The sequence below is a fragment of the Sminthopsis crassicaudata genome, chromosome 3 (assembly GCF_048593235.1).
Source record: "Sminthopsis crassicaudata isolate SCR6 chromosome 3, ASM4859323v1, whole genome shotgun sequence".
Classification (NCBI taxonomy): Eukaryota; Metazoa; Chordata; class Mammalia; order Dasyuromorphia; family Dasyuridae; genus Sminthopsis; species Sminthopsis crassicaudata.
The window spans coordinates 55,877,164-55,904,082 of NC_133619.1; the positions used below are offsets into that span (position 1 = coordinate 55,877,164).

Here is a 26,919-nt window from a genome sequence, read left to right on the forward strand (position 1 = left end):
GCCAAGGAAATTGATAGAAGAGGAAAAATATTCCAAGAATAGAACAGGTCCACTGCAACTTCTCACATAAACTTTCATAAGGATTTCTTGATAAATAGGTAAGAACCCTCTCTGACTGACCTTTGCTGTTCACTTTAATATTTTTCACAATAAACTGCACTCTTATCTTATAGCCCCATCCCTACCATCTAACCAACTCTATTCAGTCACTTCCTTTGATGACTTTGATTGCCTTTAGAATTAAATGCAATCTCCTCAACTAGGCAGTTAAAAGCCCTACAATCTGGCTTTTACCTACCTTTCCAGACTGATTTTATATTGCTTTACTTCATGTATTTTATGTTCCAGTCATGCTGACCTACGCGTTCCTCTATTAACTTGACAGTAATCTCCCATCTCTACTTTTTAAGACTTTTTTTTTTTTTTTAAACATTTGGCATTATTCTCTTTGGCATACCGTGGCTCAGCCAAGCTGTTCTTCATACAGAGCTCCTCTTCTCCCACTTTTGTTCTCTTTCTACCTCTTAGAATCCTTAAGCTTTAGAATTACCTCTTTTATAACGTTTTTCCCCCCTTGATTTCCCCAGAAGCAAACATCTTCTATCTCCTTAATTATGTTGAATTTATTTTCTATCAGTTTTGATTTTCTTATATAATTACATGCTATTTCCACTGATATACAATGTTAAGCTCCTTAAGAGGGAGAACAATGCCATTAATGTCTTTTTAATACCAACACCCAATAAAGCACCAGACACATAGTAGGTGTTCAAACATGGTATGTACTTCCTCCTCATTATGCTTCTGAAATATTAGTTTTATTCAAAGTTCATTTCATCTTTCATTTTTCACAAACACACACACAGAGTACCCGTTGTTTGTAGAAATTACTTTCTATGTACTTATCCCTATGTGTGGTGGATCTCCTCTCTAGTCAGCTGAAAAGAGATGTTTAAGCTCTTCCTTGTCTCACCGGACTCTCTCCTTGTTCCTGAGACGTACTAGAGTTTGCTTATTTTATGCTAACTTTAGGCACTTTGGGCAATTATCTTTTTTGGAAAAAAAAAACACTCACTTAAAAAGTGGGTAATATTTACTAATATCTATGTCTTGCTTGTTCTAGAAAATATATGCTTTGAAGTAACAGTATTCCAACAAACAAATGGGAAAAAATATGACTTTGTAGGATGAGAGCTAGATAGTGATACTCACCATTTCAAAACACAGAGTTTATTCATGTGACCCTACCCATGTTTCATTAAAAGGGTAAAGTTTTGGTAGATTTACAATCTTGACAAGATTTAGTATTAGGTAATTACCTGAAAAAATACAATAGAAATGTCATAGGCCTATACTTCTAGTGAAGGAAAGGAACTCGAAAGCCTTTTTACGAGCTTCCTTCATGTTAAGAAAAAGACATAGTATTAGAGGGGAGATTTATACTGACATCAAAGTTAGTGAACTTTGTTCTACTCATTCATGTCTTTTGTTGATATTATTTGTTAATTCATTTCCCCATACTGGGCCCCAAATCAAAAAGAGATAGAAATCAACAGTTCTCAGCATCATATATTTTAATTCAGAAGAGACTAGCCTTAACATTTTTGGGCCATGGATCCTCTTTGTCAATCTAGTGATTCCTATGATGCCTTCTTAAAAATGTTATTTTATACAGTAAGGTAAATACGAAAGTAAGTATATAAGAAATCATGCAAATATTATGTATCTAAAAATGAAATCATACAAAAGAAATAATTAAATATAATTATATATTTATGTTTATGTCTGTATATATATGTATATATGTATGTGTGTATATTTGTATGTATACACATACATACACAAATACACATATATAAATTTTCACAGACCCCCAGAAACCTTCTGAGCTCAGGAAAAGGAGTCTCAGAGGAATTAAGACACATCCCTTTGGTCACACAGCTAGTATTCATCAGAACCAAGATTTGCAGCCATCTCTTCTTGATTCCAGATTATTAAATCAGCCATTATTACATCATTGTTCCCATTCTAGAAAAGCTGTGACTAGAGTGAGTGAACTTAAAAGAAAGGGTGGTTTTATTTATTAGGATGCTACTTTGTATTACTCTAAGATAAAATTTTATTCATCTCCAGAATGAAGAAAAGTAATTTATTGGGATGGGTATAGAATATGAAAGAGGTGAAGAAGATGACCTAAAAGAGATATGATATTCCATCTTTGAAATTACATAATTTTATGATATAAGAATAAGGATAAGTAAACTATGCATTTCACATAGCTCCTGGCTTATTTTTTTACAATATACTTTCACTGCTTTCCTTGAAAAATATTAACAATTGTCAGCTCACACATGCCCGTGAATAAGTCAGTGTAGTAAGAGACTTATTCCAAACTGTGCATGTGCATATACACACATTCATATTTATACATATATCTTCAAAGATGTGCATTATAACCCCTTAAGTACACTCACATACTATCTATGTATATATACACTAACATATATATACCAATATGTAATCACACCTGTATAAAGATGTGTGTGTGTATATACATACACATACACACACACACACACACACACACATTTATGGCCATTTTTCCTTTGGGATTATTTATGTCTTTTTATATTTCAGATCATTGAAAATTCACTCTATTCAAAATATTAAGGGCAATAAAGGAAAGAAATATTTTATACACATGTATTAACATATACTTATATATATATGTACATATATACATATATAATGTAATATATGGGTAAAACCCTTTAGTATCTTAATTTTTCAATCTGTAGAATGGAAATACTTAACTACTTTCTGAGTAAAGAAAACAAATACAGATAACAGTATCAGATATTTCTAATTAATGACTTATTAAAAAGCAAACTGATATAGTAGAAAAAGGCCCAGTCCTTGAGTAAAAAAGAAACCAAAAATTAGTGGCCCAAATCCTCTTCTATACCATGTGATCATAAGCAAATCCCTTTATCTTTTAGTAACCCAGGAAAATCTCTGCAATTATAAATTATGGACCAGTTATAGATCTGAATGGGTTAGGGGACTTCCTATATTATAAGTTCTCTAAATGGTCAAAGTCAGAGATTTAGAACAAAACATGCCATACTGCTGTCATTTTCTGCTTTTTTTGCTTCTCTGTGTGTAGGGGGGTGAAGTAATGATGAGAGAAACTTTTTTTGAGAAACACCATTTTTAAAATAATTACTTCATAAATGTGATAATCTATTTTACCTTTCTCCAATCTTTTCCTTTCCTTTTTTCCTTTCTTTTTTAAATGAAAAAGATTGCAAACTCTGTTCAAACCGCTAGGTGGAGCTATTTATCCACCAATATTCTTAGATACATTTATAATACCCTGTTTAGACCTTCAGACCATAGGGGGTTGGAGATTTTCCATTCCTTTTTTTATTTTAAACATATACTTTGACTGCTTCCATCCCACCTCCCTAAATTCAATAGCGTTTAAGCTAGGGGACAAATTGAGTCACATGAAATACACACTTTGAAATGCATCACTGTGCCCAGGGATGAATTTATGCAATTTGTGTATCCCTGGATCTCTCTTCCTTTGGTGACCTTTCAATCAAAACCCACCATAGTATGCCATAATCTCCCAAGGCCGTATTGTATATATTGGATCAAATTAATGTTACAAGTCTTTCCAAGCCGTAATAGTTCATAATTTCTTCTGATCAATTAATTTTAGTTAAGTGTTAATGATCAACAGAGACTTAATTTTTTATGCCTCCCAGATAACACCTGTGCTTAAAGGAGTGGGAATATAAAAATGTGAGGTAGTAATAAAAATACTTTGGAGTAGGAGTGAGTAACTTACCACTTCTTCCAAGTGTTGGCTCTGTCTACCTGGAAATGTGAGTAACTCAGTAAAATTTCCTTTTCTAAGTGTCAGTTACTAAGACAAAGAACAGAAGAAAAACAAAAAGAACAAAAGACAGGACACTGACTGAAATACCTATAATCTTCAAGCAAATATTTCCTCCTTTTAAAGGAAGGGAAACTCAATTCAGATAACAGTATGCCCATTCTCTGAAATTTTGTTTTACCTATCCATCATGAAAAGAAGCTTTCCAATAGAAGCTAAATAGAAAAGAAGCTAACCTTCATTTCAAGAGAAAGGAATTAGAATATTGAATGTCAACCAGTGAAATGTAAAGTAAAAAAAAGTGAAAGCAGATTTTCCCTTTCATTTTTTCTTTAGATCCTCCTAAGACAGGAAAGTTATAGATATATATAGAAAGAAAGAAAGAGAGAGTGATGGAAGGAAGCAGGGAGAGAGGGAGAGGGAGAGGGAATCTGTGTACATATTTTCTTTCTTGGAAGAATGTAAGCTTGTTGAAGGAGGTAAGGTCTCTTTCATATTTTGCCTTTTTCCTTAAACCATACTTATTAAATATCATGAATGGAAAAGTGGATTCAGGCAATTAACTACCTTCTTTAATTTATAATTAATCCATTTTTTCTCTGCCCCCCTTTTGTGAGTTATATAATCCATAATAAAAATGATGTTACATTTTATCCAAAGTGCTCTCCTTCCAATAGCCTTGTGATGTAAGTAGGTGAAGGGAATAAGCATATTGTCTATTATGTGCAAAATACTTTATAAAAGTATCTCATTTGATCCTTACAATAACTCTCTGAGGTAGATTCCATTTTACACTTGGGGAAATTGAGGCAAGAAAAGTGAATTGTTCAAGATCACACAACTGATAAGTCTCTGAGGCCATATTTATCTTTATGACTTAAGGCACAGTACTCTACCCGCTTCTCTACCTATTTGTCTCTGTGATACTTAATTTTCCACAAAAGGAGCAAGTGCTTCCTAGTGATCAAGAGTTATATGGTACACCTTTGGCATATGTTATTCACATGCATACAACATTACATTTGCTCTCTGTTCCCATTCTCTCCATAGGCTTTGTGAGTAGTGGTCAGATAGTGTGCCACAAAAGTTTTGCTTCGTAATTACTATTCTTGCTTTACAATGGCAATAAATATTTTTACAATAAAGCTAATTATTTAGATTATCAATATGAGATATATTAATAGTGGTTCTTGAGAGTCATTATTGTAAACCACAAAAAGGTTTCCCATAGAACTAAGAAGGCAGGAATCAGCTGCCTTCTGTGGACTTGTTCTATCAGTGTTATGAGACATTGAGGAAGTAGCTCAGAGTAGATGCCAACCAATGGAGGAGAAGGTGATATAGATTCTAGAACACTCTAAGGTCACTGTTTGGGAAACAATTGGCACCAGAAGTGGGAACTATAATGAAATATGAAACAGTATGTGAAAGAAGTATCATCAACTAATAGGTTATAGTTAAAATGCCTTTCCCCATTATCTAAATGATGTTAGAATTTCTCCATAAAGATTCCACATAATGTCTTATTCTCTTCACAGAGAAACCACTGGGATGTGAAACAAAATATGATATTAAGGGTGTGGAGGACAAATAGTCAGATGGAGAAAATTCCTTTGGCATATATGGTTTAGCTCATGAATAGAAAGAATAGTTACAGGTCTTCCTGCTATCTTTAAATTCTCCCCTGGCTTTTCCTGGAAACTCATTAAGGTATGTTTATGAAAGATAGAAATAAAGGAATACTGTCCTCTTGATTTTCTTAATCATGATGAAACTGCCATGGAAACAATGTCATGTGACTAGTCTACTATTTAAAAGGAAAATTTTATAAACAAATAAACAAAAGGCAGTATAAAAGAAAACACACAGCCATTACTGTTTAAACATATTCATATGTTACAGAATACAGAAATAATGCTTTATCTGCATGTGTCAATTTTCCAGAAATCTATGGAGTTCATTGTGGGAAAAAAAAGCCCAGGCTTTTATTTAAACTCAAAGAATAAATAATAGAAACAAAATGATCCTTCAAACTATGAGATATAAGTTACTGGATATGAGAGCTATTTAAGTAACACAAATATCTTTCTCTTAGCTATTTTGTTACTATATTTTAAATAAGTATGTTAGAATTGGAAATAATTAAATATCATTTTACAGCTCTTGACATTCTTATTAGAAAAACAAATTCCACAGGATCAAGCATAATCTCATAAATTATTAAACATCACTTTTTTTCAAGAAAGGGAATTTCATTGTGACATAGGCATTATTATAATATTATTATTATAGTAGGCGAACACATGAAATAGCAGCATGATATAGAGGATAAAGAATTGTCCTTCCAACCAAGAGACCCTGGTTTCAAATCCTACTTCTGAAACATACTAACTTTGTGAAATGAAAGTTACATAAATTTTACGCCTCAGCTAATTCTTTAAGATTTTAAGATATAGTTGAAACACCAATAATCAATGATGGCGATATATTAGTACTAGGGGCTTCTCTAGGAAATCACAGGTCTGGACCAAAAACAAATCAGCTGAAATACTTACATTGTGGTCCAATTAATACAACCTAATTATGAGGACAGGCTACCACTCTCATGTACCACCAATAAAGGTACTTCCTTAAATCTGTTCTCTTTTTCAAAGACATTATATCCTATTAATGGAGTCAAAATGTTGCAATGTTACAGAAAAATGGGCTCCTGCGTACAGTGAAGGATCAACTGCACAAAAACAGATTTTCTAGACCCCATTGACTCTGTAAAAGAATTTAGCACATAGTAGGCACTTAATAAATGTTTATTGATTGGGTTGACTTAGAAATGAAAAGTTGTACCAATGTGATGGGAAAGTTAAAAAAATAAGAACCTTTTAATACATTTACAATCCCGTATTGGAGAGGTGACCCAGTAAAAATTAATAGAGAGTTGGATTGGGAATTGGAAATATGGATCTGAGTTATGGATTTGAGTTATGCCTCAAACATTTGCTTTATGGTCATAAACAAATCACTTATTAATAATAACAATAGCAGCATTTATATATCTTATTAACATTTATCAAGAGCTTTACATAATTTATCTCATTTGATTCTCAGAACAACTATCTGTTGATACTATAAGGTTGGTTTAAGGAAAGCATTTTCTATACCTTAAAGCACTATACATTTAGAAGAGAGCAGGTTGAAATTTATTCTATGTTAAAACAAATGTTTTCAATAAACATTTCTACCCCCAAAAATCTTATGAGAACTGCAAAATATAGTAGAAAGAATAGTCACTCTGGAGTCAGAGATCACAGGTTCACATCCCTTCTATTAGGTTGATGTTGGGAAAAATCATTGGACCTCAATTGTTCATCTTTAAAATGGGCAAGGTGAACTCTGAGGTCATTTCTAGTTCTAATATGATAGAAATATGGGCTATTATTATATGCAACTTCTTTTGTGTAGCCTACAAAAAAGCACAGGGGTATGCAGATTGCTTTCAATGAATATCAATGAATTCTTCTCATGCTTTCCTTTTTTGCCCTGATAATATGTTTAAGAGCAGGCAGATTGTCTTAATGGGGATTGTGAATGAATTGCCTCTCTTTTTGTCTATTAGTAGCCTCACTATATAGGGAAAAGGAATGGTATTGAGCCAATATTATGCTTGGCTACTTGGTAAATTACACTTTTTTTTAACTTCCCTTCCTTTCTAATGTTTAAGGACTTTCTTCCTTTCATTGGACCTTCAGGTGCTTCTTAGTGAGGCCCTATGGAAATGCTTGCATTTAAGTTACCTTAGATTCACAAAATACCATGTCCAGGCCATAGGGTGAGTATTAATTACATCCTTTTAGCTTTGGTTGTGCTGACTTAGCTTCCTGGAACCAATTCCCATGTAATATTATTTTTATTCACTTTTTAAAAAATGCATAGATAAGTAATTTAAGGAGCTGTAAGATTGTAATGTAGAAATCCCTGTTAGAAAACGACTTCATAATTTTCTCTAAGTCCTTAGCCTGTGATTTTTTTTTTTTTAATGTATTTAGCACTTTGGCTTAAAGACAAGAAGAAACAATGGTGCTTTCCAGAGGACCAGGATATACTTCTCTTTTCCAATCTCATTAACTGGCACCTTTGAAAATGATTGGTGTGTTTTTCTTCTGTCCCCTCCAGTCCCTCCAGCCAGCCTTTTATGCAAGATACTTTTGGAATTATCTTAAACTTGATGTAAAGACTCAGAAGCCCCCTAGATCTCCAGGAAGAGAAGCAGAGAATATTTCTGCAATTAATTCTGAGGCAAATCTTTGAAAAACAAAATCCATGTACAAGAAATGGACTCAATAAATTCATTCTATTGCTGAGAATTAAAATGAGAGAAGGATATGAACTATTTGAGTTCACCTTGTTCAAGGATTCAAATATCTTGGTTGGATGAATGTTGTATTAACATAAGCATCCTTTTTATTCTGCTTCTTTGATTGTCAAAATAAAGCAAAACTATTCCTGAATTTGCTTGTTTACGCCCTACTTTACATAGGCAGCCTCTTCATTCCTATATCATATATCCAATGTCTTAACCCAAGCCAAGTTTTGAATAGGAACATAAAATTTAGAGCTGAAATGGACTTTGACTTACAGTTTCCCATAACTTCTACAAAGCAGATATAATTTGGTGCTTTGTTTTCTGCCATGAAAGAATAAAAATAAGACAAAAATGCTTATTTAGCACAGTGCTGGCACACAGAAGATACTTAACAAATGCTTACTAACTAAAATAAATTCCTACCTCTAAAACTTATTAGATAGTGAGCGCCATGAGCTTAAGGACTGTCATTTACCTTTCTTTATATCTCCAGTATCTGACACATAGTAGGCACTTAATACATGTTTATTGACTGAAATACATTTGGTCTAGATAAGGAAGGGGTAGTTGAATGTTCTAAATGCCTAACCAATAACAGTTTCAGGCATAATCTTATTCCATTTAATTGGTTTTCTATGCCCTTTCTTTACTTTTGAGTGGCTACCATACTTAGAATAATATTTTATCATACACATACACACACACACACACACACACACACACACACAGCCCCCACACGACCTCTTCCTATACCTTTCAGCAGTAAAATATCTGTGAACAAAGAAAAGGGAGACAATATAGTGATATTTAATTCAAAGCACCTTTTATTATGAGATCAAATGAGATAATTATAAAGTGCTTAACAATGTACCTGACATATAGTAAGCGCTATATAAATGTTAGGTAATATTATCTATCTTTATTTAGGTCTACTTCATAGACTTAAACAGACTAAGGTGGGGGGAAGAGAACTTTTATGGATATGATTGTCCTAAATCACTTGTATATTAGAGTAATGGGATTATAGATTTAAAGTTGTAAGGGAACTCACAATTCAAGTAGTATTGATCCCCTCATTTTACAGATAAGGAAAACTGAAACCCTGGAGGTTAAATTACTTGGTCCTGATAATATGGATAGTAAGTGTCAGAGGTGAGATTTGAATCCAATTCCTTTGATTCAGATATGTCTCTGAATCTATGATTCTGTATACCTTCAACAGAATGGATCTCCTAGCCTTTGGCTCTAGGTCAGTAATGTGTCCTGTGATAGGGAAACAGTCAAAGATACATTGATTAATTGCTACCAATTATACCTATCAACATGCAGAAACATTTTAACAACCCTTTGTAATAATACTGATACCTATAAATAAAGGGTTGGAAGAGAAAAATTTAAAGGATTCATTTATTCAATAAGCATTTATTAAACACCTACAAAATGCAGATATTATACTGATCACTGATTATACTATGTTAAAATTAGAATTCCTACTTTCCATAAGAACTAAGGGCAAAAAAAAAAAAAAAAATCCAAGAGGCTTAGGGTATGTTTGCATCTTTCCAGTGATTGTTTCCTAAGTCATTTCTGCCTCTTTCAGAGTTTAGTTATTGTTTTAAAATCCTCAAATGCTTGTTTCCTTATGGTTTACTTTGTTTTGTTTTTAGTAATTAACTCTCACAGCTGGGTATGGCCAATAGTAAGTTTTGAGATGTAGATAATAAAGTAAGCCTTTCTGATTCCACTTCATAGTCCTTTCCTTATCTACAAAAGCAAATATGTAACCAGTGTGAATGGCCAGCTCCAATCTACCTTCCTAGACACATATCCCTCTTTTCCCTTTCATGAATCCTACAGAGAATCATAAAAAATCTCAGAATATCAGAGTTAAAAGGGATCTCAGTGGTTATCTAATTTAAATCACACCTGACCAAGCATCATGCCTATAAACTAACTAAAAAATAGTCATATGGCCACTGCTTAAAATTTCTATTGAAGGGCAACCCATGGCCTTCCAAAGAATCTCCCTTCCATTCTGTAGTGCTCTAATTGATAGGAATTTTATTTTCGTAAATTAAGCCTAATTTTTTTTTTCCTTCTAAGTTCTGTCTATTACCCTTAGTTCTGCCCTCAAAGACCTAGCAGAAATAGTTGAATTCTTCTTCACGTGACATTATCTCTATGCCACAAAGGCATTGCCTCTTTATCTCTATTTCTTTGCCATTAGAATATAAGCTCCTCAAGGACAAGGACCTTTCTTGCCACTGTTTTTGAATCTTTAATGCTTAGATAAGCTCTTAGTGTACAAATAAACCCTTAATAAATGCTTAAGGATTTGAAGACAGAAAGAAGGAAAGCTTTTAGAATATCATAAGGAAAAACTCTCATTTTAATGTCAAAAAATGGCAGAAAAAATATGGGCAAAAATGTGGGCAGAAGTTATAAGTGTTTTCTGTTGAGATTTTTCAAGATTTGTATGTTCTTCCTATAGTAGTCCATGTTTCGATTGGACTGTCATGAGAAGAGTTAGATGATTTCTTGGATGTCACTTAAGATCAAAATTACGTGGTTCTATATGCGGATTTATGTTTTGTAAGCTCAAATGAGTTAACATATGAAATGCATTTTGCAAATTTTATATATCATTATATAAGTTTTAGAGTACAAAGTGTTTAATTACTATGATTTGTATTTATATCATCGGTGTCTTATACAGTATTTTTCATGTAGTGATTTCATTATTAAAAACTTCTTGAATTGGACAAGAATCTGCTTAAAAACATCCTCCTTATTCTTCTTCCCAATGGAGATTAGTTCAAAAAGTCAATTTACCAGAGCACCTTGCCAAGATAAACTGAATCAGTGGTGTACCCTAATTCAAACAAATTATTTTGCTCTTCTAAAAGAGAATGGTACTAATATAGGACTTTAACAATTGCCTTCATATTGTAACTCTGCTGCAGGAAGAATCCAACTATTATTTCCAGTGGAAAAAGAAGTAGGAGAAGTTACTGAGCAGTTAGGTGTGTTCTCAGTTGTGGATTTGAGGATTCACTCTCTGAAATGTCATTATATTTGTAATTTGCATTTCCTTTTGTCCTGAGTTTTTAGCTTTAAATTTTTACCATGGGAAGGAAAAATAAAAGACTTGAATGCTGAATTTCATATACTAAATTCCACATAGATTTCCTTTTGCAACTAAGAAAATTGTTCCCTAATTTTTGGTGCAGAAATACTTCCAAGTCTTCAAGTGTACATAAGAATAGCAAATGCCACAATATATGATGGTACAAAGGAGGCACATCTCCAGGGGTTGTAGTGTTATGGATTTTTCCTCTGCTTTATATATGACTGAATTTAGAGAAAATAGCAATACCTTGCTTGCTTTGGTTTTCCCAGTGTTTTAGTAGAGTTTCCTTCTTTGTTTTGGGAGAAGTTTACTGTGCTGATGACAGCATTCTATATTTAACAAATATTCTCCAAAGAGTGAGCCAAAAAGGTCCTATGGTTTTATGTTTGTAATACTATAGCTCCTAAATATGTTACAAAGCCATTCAAATAGAATCATTACATTCCTGGTTCTGGATTTACAGCTCAATGGCTAAATTTGTTGTTAAAACAATCAGTTTTTACCCTGTCTCTAGGGATCCTGGAGGCTTCTGGCCATTGCAAATAAATTACAAATGTTGCAAATGGCAAACTATAAAAATGAATTAAAAACAGATTTTGAAGAGAAAAGAGAATAATCCACCTCATGGAGAAGAATGAACTTAAAGATAATCAGAATGGATCATCCCTTTTAAAATGGAAACTTAGAAGTCCTGTAATCTCATTGTCTCATTTTACATATGAAACAACTGAACCCCAGAGAGATTAAAGATTATGTCCAAAATCATATATCTAATATGATACAAGCCAGAACTCCCAAATCCAAATCCAATGCTCTTTCCATTATGCCTTGCTTTCACCAACATTATGCATATTTTTAAGGTCACTTGACTTTACCAAGGCAGGTGTTTCTTGTTTATTGGATGTTGCAGATATCTGCGACATCCAATAAACAAGAAATTTATGTTAGGGAAAATATTGGAAGACATGAATAACAAAATCTTGCCACATATTCAGCCAAAATGTTTTCTACAAGCACCCATTGGTTTGCAAATGAAGATGTCTAGATCCCAAAATAGTATCACACAGCTCTGGAAGCTAATCACAATTTGGTGACAAAACAATTCAATTGCTGATGGTTCAAACTTAAATACATTTCCTGCTTGCTTCAAACAATTGGTAGTCTCCTAAATAAGTCTAGGTGACTATTTCCAAATAGTAACTTATTAGGAGAAGGGAGTAAACATTTCTTGGTTCCATAATCATATCTCAAACTTTACGATATAATAGCATTGTGAAAATAGTACTATCACAACTCCAGACCATAGATATGTGAAGCATTTAGAACAGAGATACTGTGATCTATAGACCCCAAAGGGGTTAATGTATAATTTTCAGGGTATCTATAAACTTGAATGGGAAAAAATCATGTTTTTATTTCATTGTAGCTGATCTCCTTTGTAAACCAATGGATGTTATTCCATGAACTTAAAAAGGGATCCATACCACAATAAAAGGCTAAGAACTCTGGACTGAGCTAATGATAAATGTGACCTCTACACCCTATAATGGAATACTGATGACTATTGCATCATGTCAAAGCTTCCTACTGGTTATCTTAGAGCTCAAAGGTTTCATTCTTCTTGAAGATACAAATTACATGATTTTATAAATACTGATGTTACAATGACCATTATCTTTATCACAATGGTTACCTTCTTAAGATCTTCTCCACTTCCCTTGAACATACATGGAAGGCATCAGAAGTGGGGTAAAAGGAAGGAATACAGAGTATTTCTTCAAAAAGAAAAGTGCAATTCACAAGCAAAAAAGACATACCATAATATAGATTAATTCCATTCATAATAATAATCCAATCTATAACTGAAATTTTCTCCTTGTAATTCCTTCTTGTTTATTTGATTATTTAGTAAATGTAGCATTTTTTTTTCTTTTTATAGTACTGGTCAACCAGATTGCCTCTTCTTCCAATTATTTAAATTCATTTCTAAATGTTTTTTCCATTCATTCCTTAGTTAGAGAGTGGATCATCTAAAGAGCAGTCAAGGTGCCTTTGTCGGAAAGAAGCCAGACTTATGTCTTGTTTGCAGAGTGCCTTTCTTATTCATAAATCAAAGCATGAGCACATTAGGTCAGTACAAAACACTGAGAAACACTGCAGCCTCCCATTAGAAGGAAGTACAATTATTCTGCTGGTTCACATTTTTCAAATGGCCTGACATTTTGAATAATTGATAAACGTATAATTCCTGTTTTCAGTAATGGTCATTCCCTATAGAGGAGATGTCCTCTGTCCTCTGTGGATTTATTTCATAAGGTGCCATTTTATAATTCTCTCTCTCTCTCTCTCTCTCTCTCTCTCTCTCTCTCTCTCTCTCTCTCTCTCTCTCTTGTATTTATACATATGGAATGAATTTCATGAATATTAACATCAATTGACCAAGGAAAGGTTCCCATGAAGGCAGAAGAACATGTCAAAATCACTGATAATCTCACAAATAAAAGTAGATAGAATAGATTTATATTTTCTATTGGTAAGATTTTGTTGTTATTATTGGAAGGCAGAGGAGGAGCTGGAAAAAAGAGAAAATCTGGAAGTGAGTTTTCAGTGGGAACTCTACATGCTGAAATTCCCTCCACTAATATAGACTGACAATTTGTCTTTTGGACATGTAATATAGATGATATTTAGAATTACTAATTGCTTGTTTAATTGTTCTGGAAAATTAGAAAACCCAAAATACAACACGTCTTCAAGTGAAAAGTATGTTAATATTTCATATTGTACAACATTACATGGTGTTTGAACCTATCTCTTCTTAATTTCTTGCTGTGTCACTTCAAGTCATAACATTTTATAGTCTCATTGACTATTCAGGAACACTTAGAATCTCTGAGATCATTACAGATACAGTTATTATAAAGACATTTTGTTTAACCTTGAATTCTTATTCTACAATTTTTCATGAATAGGATTAAAATTATTCTCTTCAGTTGTTCAGTTTGTCTACATGGTCTAGGTTAGAAGAGAGACGAGCTGCCATGTTTAATGAAAATAATTCCATATATGAGCATTTATAAGGACAATAATGTTTCACAGTGTCTTACAATCATGCTCCAAGCTAGAGGAAATATGCAACTGGCACAAATGTTACAGTACAATAAGACCAGAGTTCAAATGTATGTACAAATTTGGTGACAACATCAATGTGTTTACAGCAAGACATTTAACAGAAACCTACAGAAAAAAAAATTAAATTTATCAAATGTTGATAAATTTTTTAAAGACAGTATAAAAGTACATAAAACATGGAAAAAGACTAAAAATACTAAGCTAATACATATAGTACAAATTTACTACATTTATATTACAGAATGATGGAAAATAGAGACAAAAAGAAACAGCTTGGGGACAAACAGCAAAGAAAGTTCCACCAGGAGCAAAGAGCAGACTTTCCTTGCCAGGTGATGGGACACACAACTGCACAACCCATCTCATCCACGCATATGCACACATAGAAAAGTAAAAGCAAATGTCAAGAGTCTACAGGTAACAAATGATAGACAGAGAGACGTGAGAAGCATTTGGCATGTTGCGTGCGTCACATGAAGTCATTCACGATTGGTTAACGATGATGGTACCTGGCTCTGTTGCAGATCACTGGTTTGCCTGAGAGGAGTAACTGATGGAGGAGGCACACCTGATGTAGATGCAGACCGACCTAATCTGCAGCTTACTTTAGGCTCTGTGAAGGAGGGAAGAAGACAGTGATAGTATCATTGACCTCAATTCAGTTTGTGAGAAGTAAAGAAATGAACTTCTTAATATAAAGTAATGTCAGATTGATTTCTCTGAGGAGCCATTTCATAAGAATACTTTCCATGCAGTTAAGATGAATGAATAACAGCTTTCAGGTTCTCTTTCATTGTATTTTACCACTATGCATTATAGTATATGGATTATTATCAGAACTGTTATTAATGGCAATTGATTAATCTTTTCTTAACCATTGACTGTGAATGGCACTAAATGCTTACATCAGCAATCTGGGGACAAGAAGAAACACATACAAACCACTATATTCCTTGTGGTTCTCTTCATTTCTAAATCTATCTAAAAAAGATAAAGGGCAATTTGTTTTAAGGTTCTGGTCAGTTTCTAAAAGAAACATACCTTCTTTTTATTAATATTTCATTATGTTAAAGTAACTTATTCTATGAATAGTAGTTTTTTGGGTTTTTTTTTTTTTTACATTGATGATCTTTTTTGTATTTCTTTTTTTTTAATTGAAGCTTTTTATTTACAAAACATATGCATGGGTAATTTTTCAACAATGACCCTTGCAAAGCCTTTTATTATCCCCTCCTTCCCCCCATCTCCTCCCCTAAATGGAAGGTAGTCTAATACATATTAAATGTGTTAAAAATATATGTTTAATCCAATATATGTATACATGTTTATACAGTTATTTTGCTGCACAAGAATAATCGGATCAATAAGAAAAAAAAGGGGAAAAACTGGGAAAGAAAACAAAATGCAAGCAAACAACAACAGAGTGAGAATGCTATATTGTGGTCCACACTCCACTTCCATAGTCCTCTCTTTGGGTGTAGATGGCTCTTTTCATTACTGAACAACTGGAATTTTTTTGAATCATCTCATTCTTGAAGAGAGCCACCTCCATCAGAATTGATTATCATATAGTCTTGTTATTGCTATATATAATGATCTCCTGATTCTGCTCATTTCACTCAGCATCAGTTCATGTAAGCCTCTCCAGGCCTCTCTGAAATCATTCTGCTGGTTGTTTCTTACAGAACAATAACATTCCATAACATTCATATATCACAATTTATTCAGCCATTCTCCAATTGATGAGCATCCATTCAGTTCCCTGTTTCTTGCTACTACAGAAAGGGCCACCACAACATTTTTGCACATGTAGGTCCTTTTCCCTCCTTTAAAATCTCTTTGGAATATAAACCCAGTAGAAACACTGCTGGGACAAAGAGTATGCACAGTTTGATAACTTTTTGAACATAGTTCCAAATTGCTCTCCAGAATTGTTGGATCCATTCACAGTTCTACCAGCAATGTCCACTCCAACATCCATCATTATCTTTTCCTGTCATTTTAGCCAATCTGACAGATATGTAGTGGTATTTTAATTTGCATTTCTCTGATCAATAGTGATTTGGAGCACCTTTTCATATGACTACAAATAGTTTCAATTTCCTCATCTGAAAATTGTCTATTCATATCCTTTGACCATTTATCAATTAGGGAATTTCTTGAATTCTTACAAATTTGAGTCAATTCTTTATCTATTTTAGAAATGAGGCCTTTATCAGAACTCTTGAATTTTAAAATGTTTTCCAAGTTTATTGCTTCCCTTCTAATCTTGTCTGCATTAGTTTTATTTGTACAAAAACTTTTTAACTTAATGTAATCAAAATTATCTATTTTGCCATCAATAATAATGTCTAATTCTTCTTTGGTCACACATTCCTTCCTCCTCCTTAGATCTGAGAGGTAAACTATCCTGTTTTCTTTTAATTTGTTCATAATATCATTCTTTATGTCTAGATCATTGATGATCTTGAAGCTGACTTGCTACTACTTTATTTGCTTTGTCAGAATTATAAAATCTTAGACTTAGAAAGTTTACAGTGATGAAACTTTTTATTAAAGCTTTTTTTTTAAATTTTGAAACATATGCATGGATAATTTTTCAACATTGACCCTTACAAAACCTTGTGTTCCAAATTTTCCCCTCCTTCCCTCACCATCTCTCTTAGATGGCAAGTAATCCAATATATGTTAAACATATTAAAATACATGTTAATATAATATATGTATACATATTTATATAATAATATTGCTGCACAAGAAAAGTCAGATCAAAAAGGAAAAAAAATGAGAAAGAAAACAAAATGCAAGCAAACAACAACAAAAAGAATGAAAATGCTATGTTGTGATCCACACTCAGTTCTCATAGTCCTCTCTGTGGGTATGTTGGCTCTCTTCATCATAAAATCATTGGAACTGGCTTTAATCATCTCATTATTGGAAAGAGTCACAATGATAAAACACATGGAATGGTAATGGGAAAAAATAAAACATTACTTTGAAGTCAGAGGACCTTGGTTTAGGTCTTAAACCTCATGATCCTGAACTTTTGAGGTAAATCAATCTCTCTCTGCCTCATATTTTCATGTGGATGTTACATAAAATGGCTTCTGAGGCCCCTTTTTTATGATCCTTCAATTAGTTCTCTTTATAAAAGCATCTTGCAAACTTTCCCAACACTATGCAGAACACTATGAGATTTATAAAATTTATAAGTAATCATTTTAAAATACAAAGTTAGCACACAAAGGGGTCATAAACATGACACAGAGGTAGAGTTTAATATCCTCACTTCACAGATAAGAAAACAAGTTAGAAAAATGAGATGATACACCCAGAGTCATATACTTAATAAGTATCTAGAATAAGATTTACATTCATTCTGAGTCAATCAGGACCCAAACAATGACCAAATAGGGCTTGGCCTAGGACACATTGTTGACCAATCAAAGAGAGTTAAAGTAGTTTTAATTTAAGGCATGATCCTTAAGAAAGAAATCTTGCTAGCAAACCCCAATATATCTTGGGAGGGTTAAGTGTTCCAAAAGGAAAAAGAAAAGTTTTTAAGGACAGCTGTAGGTAAGGATATGATAGCCTATGTACAGACACAGAGAGGGAAGGGATGAAGAGGGTAAGGGGAAAAGAAAAGGAAGGAAGGAAATAGCAATAATTCTGTTTTGGCCAGAATCTCTGAGGGTGTTCCCCTCTTTATTTGTTTACTTATTTATTTGGATTTTCTTTTCTTTTCTTTTCTTTTCTTTTCTTTTCTTTTCTTTTCTTTTCTTTTCTTTTCTTTTCTTTTCTTTTCTTTTCTTTTCTTTTCTTTCTTTCTTTCTTCTTCTTTCTTTCTTTCTTTCTTTCTTTCTTTCTTTCTTTCTTTCTTTCTTTCTTTCTTTCTTTCTTTCTTTCTTTCTTTCTTTCTTTCTTTCTTTCTTTTTTTTTTTTTGATTAGGTAAAAGAAGACATACTTTTCCTCAATTGCTACCTTGCCTTAATTGTTGAATAGAAGTGGCCTCATTCAAACTAAGACCTATTTTAAAAAAGGCCAAAGTCTCCCATTTCATCCAGGGTCATGTCCAGTTCTAATCTGTACCAGACCAATAGACACAGATGACTCTGGAAGAGAAAGTGAGACAGGTAACCTTGTACAGCCCTTCCTCACTTAAATTCAATTCACTTGCATGTCATGACATTACCTCCCTAATGTCATGAACCTCTTCCAGAAGGAAAGGCAGACAAAATAGTAGAAAAACAGTAGAATAAGATTAGAACTCAAGGCTTTCTGACTTCACTTCCAAAATTGTAATCAGGTTCCTAGAGTGTCTCCTGAACAAGAGTAAAATGTCATTGGGAAATGTTTAAGCAAATAAATATGAAATAAAATATTAATTTGTGGTTTTCTAGATCAATATGATGCTACCCATAAGGATCTGTTTCTATCTGAATATGATACAAATACTATATTGATTCTTTAAAATTTTGTGCATTTCCAAAACCTAAGAAATATTTTAAGGACTCTGGCAAAAATCATTTAATTAAAAATAATTATTATTGAAAGCAAAAATAGTTCAAGACATTAAAACACTAAAATTCATCGATAAAATAATTATCTATATTTATAAATGCATAAGTTAAGTTTGAGTTCTTCACCAATTAGTATTCATTCCTGATTCTCCAGGGCTTTCTCGAGAGTGTCCCACAAACATCTTTAATCAAAGCTTCCCCTGAATTTCACATATAAAGAGTGACTACCATACCTTAGGAAATTGATCATAGAGACAACACACAGAGGAGCCAGAGATATGAGCCTTAGAGACTAGTGAAAAAGCCTTACACATGAAGACTTTAGCAAGAGACTATAAGTAACAGTGAAAAACCTACTGTGGGCTTTGTGTAGCCAAATGTTATTTATTTGCTGTTCTTGATTTTCATTCAATAAAAATATTCCTGAGTCTAGGACTTCTTTGCCTTACATTGGGGAAAATATCCCAGGTATTTTAGTTGAACTTTAAGTCAAATAAGCATAATGTATTTTAATGTTTGATCTGGAGACTTCTGACAAAGGATGCCTGCTAATTGAATTAAAAACAGCTCAGCTCCTATATACCTATTCCAGCAAAAAAATCATCATAAGAAATAATCAACAAGAAATTCAATAAAAATTACAGTGACTATTCCAGAATCACACACAGTAAACAGAAGCATATGGATAATGAGAAGTCTTTCAGAAAGTCAGTAGTACTTCAGACAGACAACACTATAAACTCTAACATGACCTATCAGAGGCTCTTATGCCTTCAAGGCTCTGTGTCTATAGGCAGCAACAGCAGTATCCCCCTCCCCCAAAAAATGTCATGTAGGTTAATGTGCGATTCACCTGAAGTATTATTAGTAATTAGTGTGATTGAAGGAATGTCAAACTGAGACATCCAAGGATCAGGAACTCAAAAGTCTCTCTCTCTCTCTCTCTCTCTCTCTCTCTCTCTCTCTCTCTCTCTCTCTCTCTCTCTCTGTCTCTCTTTCTCTCTTTCTCTTTTTCCAGATATGGGATTAAAAAAAAAAAACAGATCTTGGCAATATAGCATTATGATCCTCAAAGATCTCTTTCTGTGCAGTGAAGGTCAACACAAGAATACAACTGAGTCCTGTTGAGACAAAGTAGGAATCAGAAACTGGCTGTTATACACAATTCCAAGTAGAAAGCTAAAGATGGGATAAAATGATGGATAAAATGATCCAAAGTATTTTATAAACATACGCACATACACACAGACGTGTGTGAATACACCCACATATATACACCCAATCCATTGTTGAAGAAAAGTATGTCTAAAAACTAAAATCAGAAATTCAAATGATGAAATGCATTTTTAAAAAGAGTAATATGAATGCATTGAAATTGAAGCAAGAGATTAACAAATATCTTAGAATAGAAAGCTGTAAACTTTAACCAAAAGATTGAAAAAGTAGAAAAAATATAAAGTATATGGTGTGAAAACAACAAACCTGGAAAACAAGATAGGGAATGTTTTCAGTCTAACTGAATACCATTTTTAAGAGACCTAAATGCTATATTTCAAAAAATCAGAAATGAAAAATTTATGAATTTTCCTGATTTCTCAGACTGATGTGAAGGGGAGGGGAACAAGTAAAATATGATGAATTTGCTATCATCTCTTGAAAGAAAAGCTCAAAGTAAAATATCTCAAAATTCATTATTCCATCCATATTTCAGGGATTCCAAGTCAAATTAAAAATATTGCAAGCACCAGAAATAAAGACAATTACTTTCAAAAAATCAATGTCAGTTTTATACAAGCCCTGGAATTTCTCTCTTAAATGAGAAAAAGATCTTGGAATGCAATATTTTAAAAGTTCAAAATAATCTTGGGCTTATTACCAAAAATAATTTTTATATAAATATGAGAATAATATTATAGGAGAAAGGAAATTGATCTTTAATGGACTAGAGAATTTCATATATTCCAGATTAAATGTCCAGAACTGAGTGAGTACTATAAAATGAAAAACATAAGACTAAAGGAAACCTAAAAATGGAAATTTTGGAGTCTGCATTATTCTCAAGGTCCAACATTCTTTACCCATTATAACTTTCTTAAAGATGGTGACAATTTTGTTTGTTTTGTCTCATCATCACTTAACATACTTTGGCTAGTATTTGATAAAAGATTTAATAAATCTCTGTTTCCTTTACTCCCTTTTAATTAGGAAGATTTTTAAAAAATGTACTCTTTAGTCCTGTGAAGATCAAAAGGAGAAAGGCAGCATAGTATTGTGACAAAGGGTCAATCTTAAAACAAGAATACTTTGGAATAGTTTCAGTCAAAGTTGGGTACAATAACATTGCACACAGCAACAAAATTATGTGATGATCAATTGTGATGGACTTGGCTTTTTTTTTTTTTTCAGCAATGAGGTCATTTGAGGCAATTTCAATAAACCTGTGATGGAATGAACCATCCACATCCAGAGAGAACTATGGATAAAGAATATGAATCAAAGCATAGTATTTTCAGCTTATTTGTTGTTGTTGTTGTTTGCTTGTTTTTTTTTTTCCTTTTACCTTTTTATCTGATTTTTCTTGGAAATATGTTTAGAAGAATCACACATATTTAACCTGTATCAGATTGTTTGCTGTCCATGAGAGGTGGGGTGGAAAGGAGAAAAACTAGAATACAAGATTTTGCAAAGGTGAATGTTGAAAACTATCTTTGCAGGTATTTGGTAAAATAAAAAGCTATTAAAATGTAAAAAAAAAAGCAAAGTTTAGGCTCAAGTATTAGAAATTTTGCTGCTTTCCACTCCAATTAGGTAACAACCTTTCAGTATGCCAAGGCAAACCCCCCAAAGACTGCAGAATTTGAAAAGATTCAAAAGACTAGAAGATATTCCAGAAACTGAAGATATTTGATCTCTACTCTCTCTTGCCTTTACCAAGTCCCACCTAGGTTGTCATGAAGGAGCATTGACACTGATCTCTACCAAGTGAAAAGAGAATCTCATTCCTATGGCTTTTGGGACTTCCCAGAGTGTCTCAGGCAATTTTTAAGACTATGAGTGATAGATAATTAACTGCTGCTTTTGATAACTGATGAGTGGAGGGATTTCTACTTTGGGAGTACTCTCCATATACATTAAATAACAAATCTTCATTGAAGAAACTAAAACAGTACATAATTACCTTCATACCCTTAAAGAATTAACTTACCCACTCTCATTCCAACATTAACCTATCATTATCCCAATAATTTCCAAATCTATCCCTTTATCTTTGACTTTATTCTTAAAATTTCAATTGTGCTTTGGCTATTTATATCTATGCTATCCCTGTTTCTCAAGCACCTGGGTTCAAAACCTTTCAGGGGACAGCTATGTGGATAGAGTACCAACCCTGAACCTGAGTTCAAATCTGACCTCAGACACTTAACACTTCTTGGCTGTGTGACCCTGGGCAAGTCACTTAACCCCAATTGCCTCAGGGGAAAATAAAAACTTGCCATCACAATTATTTCAACCTTTCTTTGCCTGCATTGATCTATGTATAAAAGTATCTCTCCCATTTATTTTTTTCTCTACATACTTCCTGCTAAAATTTAAATCCAGCTCATTCCATATTTATCCCCAATTACTACAACAGTGTAGCCCTTGGTTTCCTCAGGTCAAGCTCTACTTTTCCAAATTTTTCCTGTATTCTGAAGTCCCGTATACTGAGGTCAGTATTTGCTAAATGTCATCCCCTGTTTAAGCATATTCTGTAATGCTTATTTTTTTTCCTGAGCCTGGTTGGTAGAGCAAGGACCTTCACTACACCATGTAGGAAGGAAGCTGGTGATAGAAAGGTAGGAAGAACAGTAAGTTACTGATGGAAGGCATATGCTGAAGTTAATTGGTACAAGGATGGAAATTGGATCTTTTTTCCTTGACATTTTTTAATCCATTATTATCCTTTTGTGAATCTGAAGTATTTACAAGACCAGATAGAGAAAGGTGGTTTTACAAGTTCACAATATTAAGGACAGAAATATCAGTATAACTTGTAACTTTCTAACACTAGGTATCATAAATGCACATTTACCTTGGTCTCTTCAGAAAATATCATGTCAAATTTTCATCACAATTCTAGAGTGAAATGCCTGATGTGACCTAGGAATCCTAGCACTGAAGATTCTCATTTAGACACGTTGAAATAGAAAATTCAGTCTTAGTCCAAGAAATCAAAGGTAAATGATGTGAATTCCCTACAGGGTTCTGTTCATCATTATGGCTGAAAACATTACCAGTTGAGCTAATGAAGTGAGTGTCTTTTTGCCATATGAGATCACAGAGCTGATTCATTTACTCTGCTTTCCTACCTCCAAAAACAGACTGAGAGCTGATGTGACTAAGTATATGAAGGCAGTAAAAGGACATATCCCACACAATATCTGGTCAACAATATCACAAAACAAAGACAGTTTTTTTCCCCTTCACTTTACTTGTTGGTCACATGAAAGGCTATAGTATAGAGAAAACAATTCAGTTTAGGATAAGAAATTTCATTTGATCCTCACAACAATCTTGTGAGGCAGGTGAACAAATGGAGACACACAGATTGATTTGTATGAGTATTTTATAAACCTTTATACCTAGGATCATATAAAAATTTCTCTGCCAGAAATGGGTTGCAAGTGTGGAAAAATTTAAGAAGCCTTAGTTCAGCCAAATTGGTGGTCTTGTTATTCTATACATCTTATCTTCTTGCCTTTATACATGTAGAGAATATATTTCTTCTTCATCTCTATCTTTTAGAATCCCATTTCCCCCATAATGTTCAGCTTAAGCATTACTTTGTGCATCTTTTTTGATTCTCATCCTTCATATTCTCATTCCACTCCTCTAAAAGCAACCTTTCACCTACTTTTCAAATATTTTCTGTATATTTCCTATATGTACATTATGTCTCAGATATATTGTAAATTTCCTAAGGTCAGAGACTTTTAAATATATTTATATTGCTTTTTATTTTCAACATACATATATATATATACACATATATATGTATATATGTATATATATATAGTAGTTTTTAACTTTCACTCTTACAAAACCTTGTGTTCCAAATTGTTCCCTCCCTTCCTCCCAACTTGTCCCTTAGACAGCAAATAATCTAATATATGTTATACATCTGCAATTCTTCAATACATATTTCCACATTTATCATGTTGCATGAGAAAAATCAGATCAAAAAGGAGAAAAAAATGAGAAAAAACCAAAAAGCAAGCAAACAACAAAAAAGTAAAAATACTATGTTGTGATCCACATTCAGTCCTCACAGTAATCTTTCTGTATGTATATGGCTCTTTCCATCACAAGTCTATTGGAATTGGCTTGAATTACCCCATTGTTGAAAAAAGTCATGTCTATCAGAGCTGATCATCACATAATCATGTTGTTGGTGTGTACAATGTTTTCTTGGTTCTACTCACTTCATTTAGCATCAGTTCATGTAAGTATCTCCACGTCTTTTTGAAATTATCCTGCTCATCATTTCTTATAGAAAAATAATATTCCATTACATTTATATACCATAACTTATTCAGCCAACATCCAACATCCAACTGATGTACATCTACTCAGTTTCCAGTTCCTGGCCACTACAAAAAGGACTACTACAAACATTTTTTTTGCACATGTGAGTGCTTTTCCCTTTTTTATGATCTCTTTGGGATACAAGTCCAGTAGAGACATTGCTGGATCAAAGGGTATGTAGCTTGATAGGCCTTTGGGCATAGTTCCATATTATTCTCCAGAATGGTTGGATTAGTTCATAACTCCACCATTTTTCCCACATCCCCTCCAACATTTATCATTATCTGTCATCTTAGCTAATTTGAGAGGTGTGTAATAGTACCTCAGAGTTGTTTTAATTTGCATTTCTCTCATCAATAATTATTTCAAGGATTTTTTCAAATGACAAGAAATGGTTTGAATTTCTTTATCTGGAAAATTTCACCATTTATCAATTGGAGAATAACTTGAATTCTTATAAATTTGAATCAATACTCTATATATTTTAGGAATGAAGGATTCTTTATTAGAACCCTTGATTATAAAAATGTTTTCCCAATTTATTGCTTCCATTCTAATCTTGTCTCCATTAATTTTGTTTGTACAATAACTTTTTAACTTAATATTCTCAAAATTGTCTATTTTGTGTTCAATAATGAACTTCAATTCTCTTTTGGACACAAATTCTTTCCTTCTCAACACATCTGAAAGGTAAACTATCATTTATTATTCTAATTTGCTTATAATATCATTCTTTATGTCTAAATCATGAACCCATTTCCACCTTATCTTATGGTATCAGGTGTGAATCAATTTCTAGTATCTGCCATATTAATTTCCAATTTTTCCCAGCAGTTTTTGTCAAATAGCGAGTTCTATCTCAAAATCTGGGGTCTTTGGGTTTGTCAAACATTAAGCTACTCTAGTCATTGACTATTTTGTCCTGTGAACCTACTTATTCTACTGATCAAGTATTCTATTTCTTAGCCAGTAGCAAATAGTTTTGATGACTGCTGATGTATAATATAGTTTTAGGTCTGGGACAGCTACATCACCTTTTTCTGCATTTTTTTTTTTTCATTAATTCTCTTGAAAATTTTAACCTTTTTTTTTCTTCCAGATGAACTTTGGTATTATTGTTTCTAGCTCTATAAAGTAATTTCTTGGCAGTTTGATTAGTATGGCACTAAATAAGTAGATTAATTTAGGTTGAATTGTCTTTTTCATTATATTAGCTCAGTATACCTATGAGCACTTGATATTCTTCCAATTGTTTAGATCTCACTTTATTTGTGTGGAAAGTGTTTTGTAATTGTGTTTATATAGTTTGCAACTTTGCCATGGCAGGTAGTTTCTCAAATATTTTATATTGCCTATAGCTATTTTAAATGGAATGTCTCTTTGTATCTCTTGCTGCTGGTCTTTGTTGGTAACATATAGAAATGTTGATGATTTAGGTGGATTTATTTTGTATCCTGCAACTTTGCTAAAGTTGTGAATTGTTTCTGGTAGCTTTTTAGTTGATTCTCTAGGATTCTCCAAGTATACCATTGTATCAACTGCAAAGGGTGATAATTTTGTTACCTCATCAGCTACTCTAATTCCTTTATTTTTCTCCTCTTATTGCTAAAGCTAACATTTCTAATACAAAATTGAATAGTATTGATAATATTGGTTAACCTTGTTTCACCTCACCCCTGATCTTACTTGGAATGATTCTAGTTTATCCCCATTACAGATGATGCTTACTAATGATTTAAAACAGTGCTACCGATCATTTTAACAAAAACTCCCTTTATTCCTATGTTCTCTAGTGTTTTTAATAAGAATGGGTATTGGATTTTTCAAATGTTTTTTCTGCATTAATGAGATAATCATATGATTGATACAGTCAATTATAATAATATTTTTCCTAATATTGAATCAACCCTACATTCCTACTTGGCCATGGTGTGTTATCCTGGTGATATTTGCTGCCATCTCTTTGCTAATATTTTATTCAAGATTTTTATATCAATAATCATTAGGGAAATTAGTTCATAATTTTCTTTCTCTGTTTTGACCCTATCTGGTTTAGGTATCATTACCTTAATTATGTCATAAAAGGAATTTGGTAGCATGACCTCCTCCCCTGTTTTTACAAATTGTTTGTATTATATTTGCAAAAGTAAATGCTTTTTAAATGTTGGGTAGAATTCACTTGTAAATTCATGTGGCTCTGGAGATTTTTTTTCATTCTTTATGTCTAAATCATGAACCCATTTCCACCTTATCTTATGGTATCAGGTGTGAATCAATTCCTAGTATCTGCCATATTAATTTCCAATT

At 32.9% G+C, this 26,919-nt stretch overlaps 1 protein-coding gene across 2 annotated transcripts in view; it reads right to left on the bottom strand.

Moving 5' to 3' along the window:
• NYAP2 (neuronal tyrosine-phosphorylated phosphoinositide-3-kinase adaptor 2) overlaps window positions 1-26,919 on the bottom strand; it is a 322,006-nt gene that overhangs the window by 29,834 nt on the left and 265,253 nt on the right. For both annotated transcript variants that reach the window (XM_074298579.1, XM_074298580.1), the window contains one exon: window positions 15,036-15,139. In XM_074298579.1, the coding sequence (XP_074154680.1) occupies window positions 15,036-15,139 (104 nt within the window). The remainder of the gene's footprint in view (window positions 1-15,035; window positions 15,140-26,919) is intronic.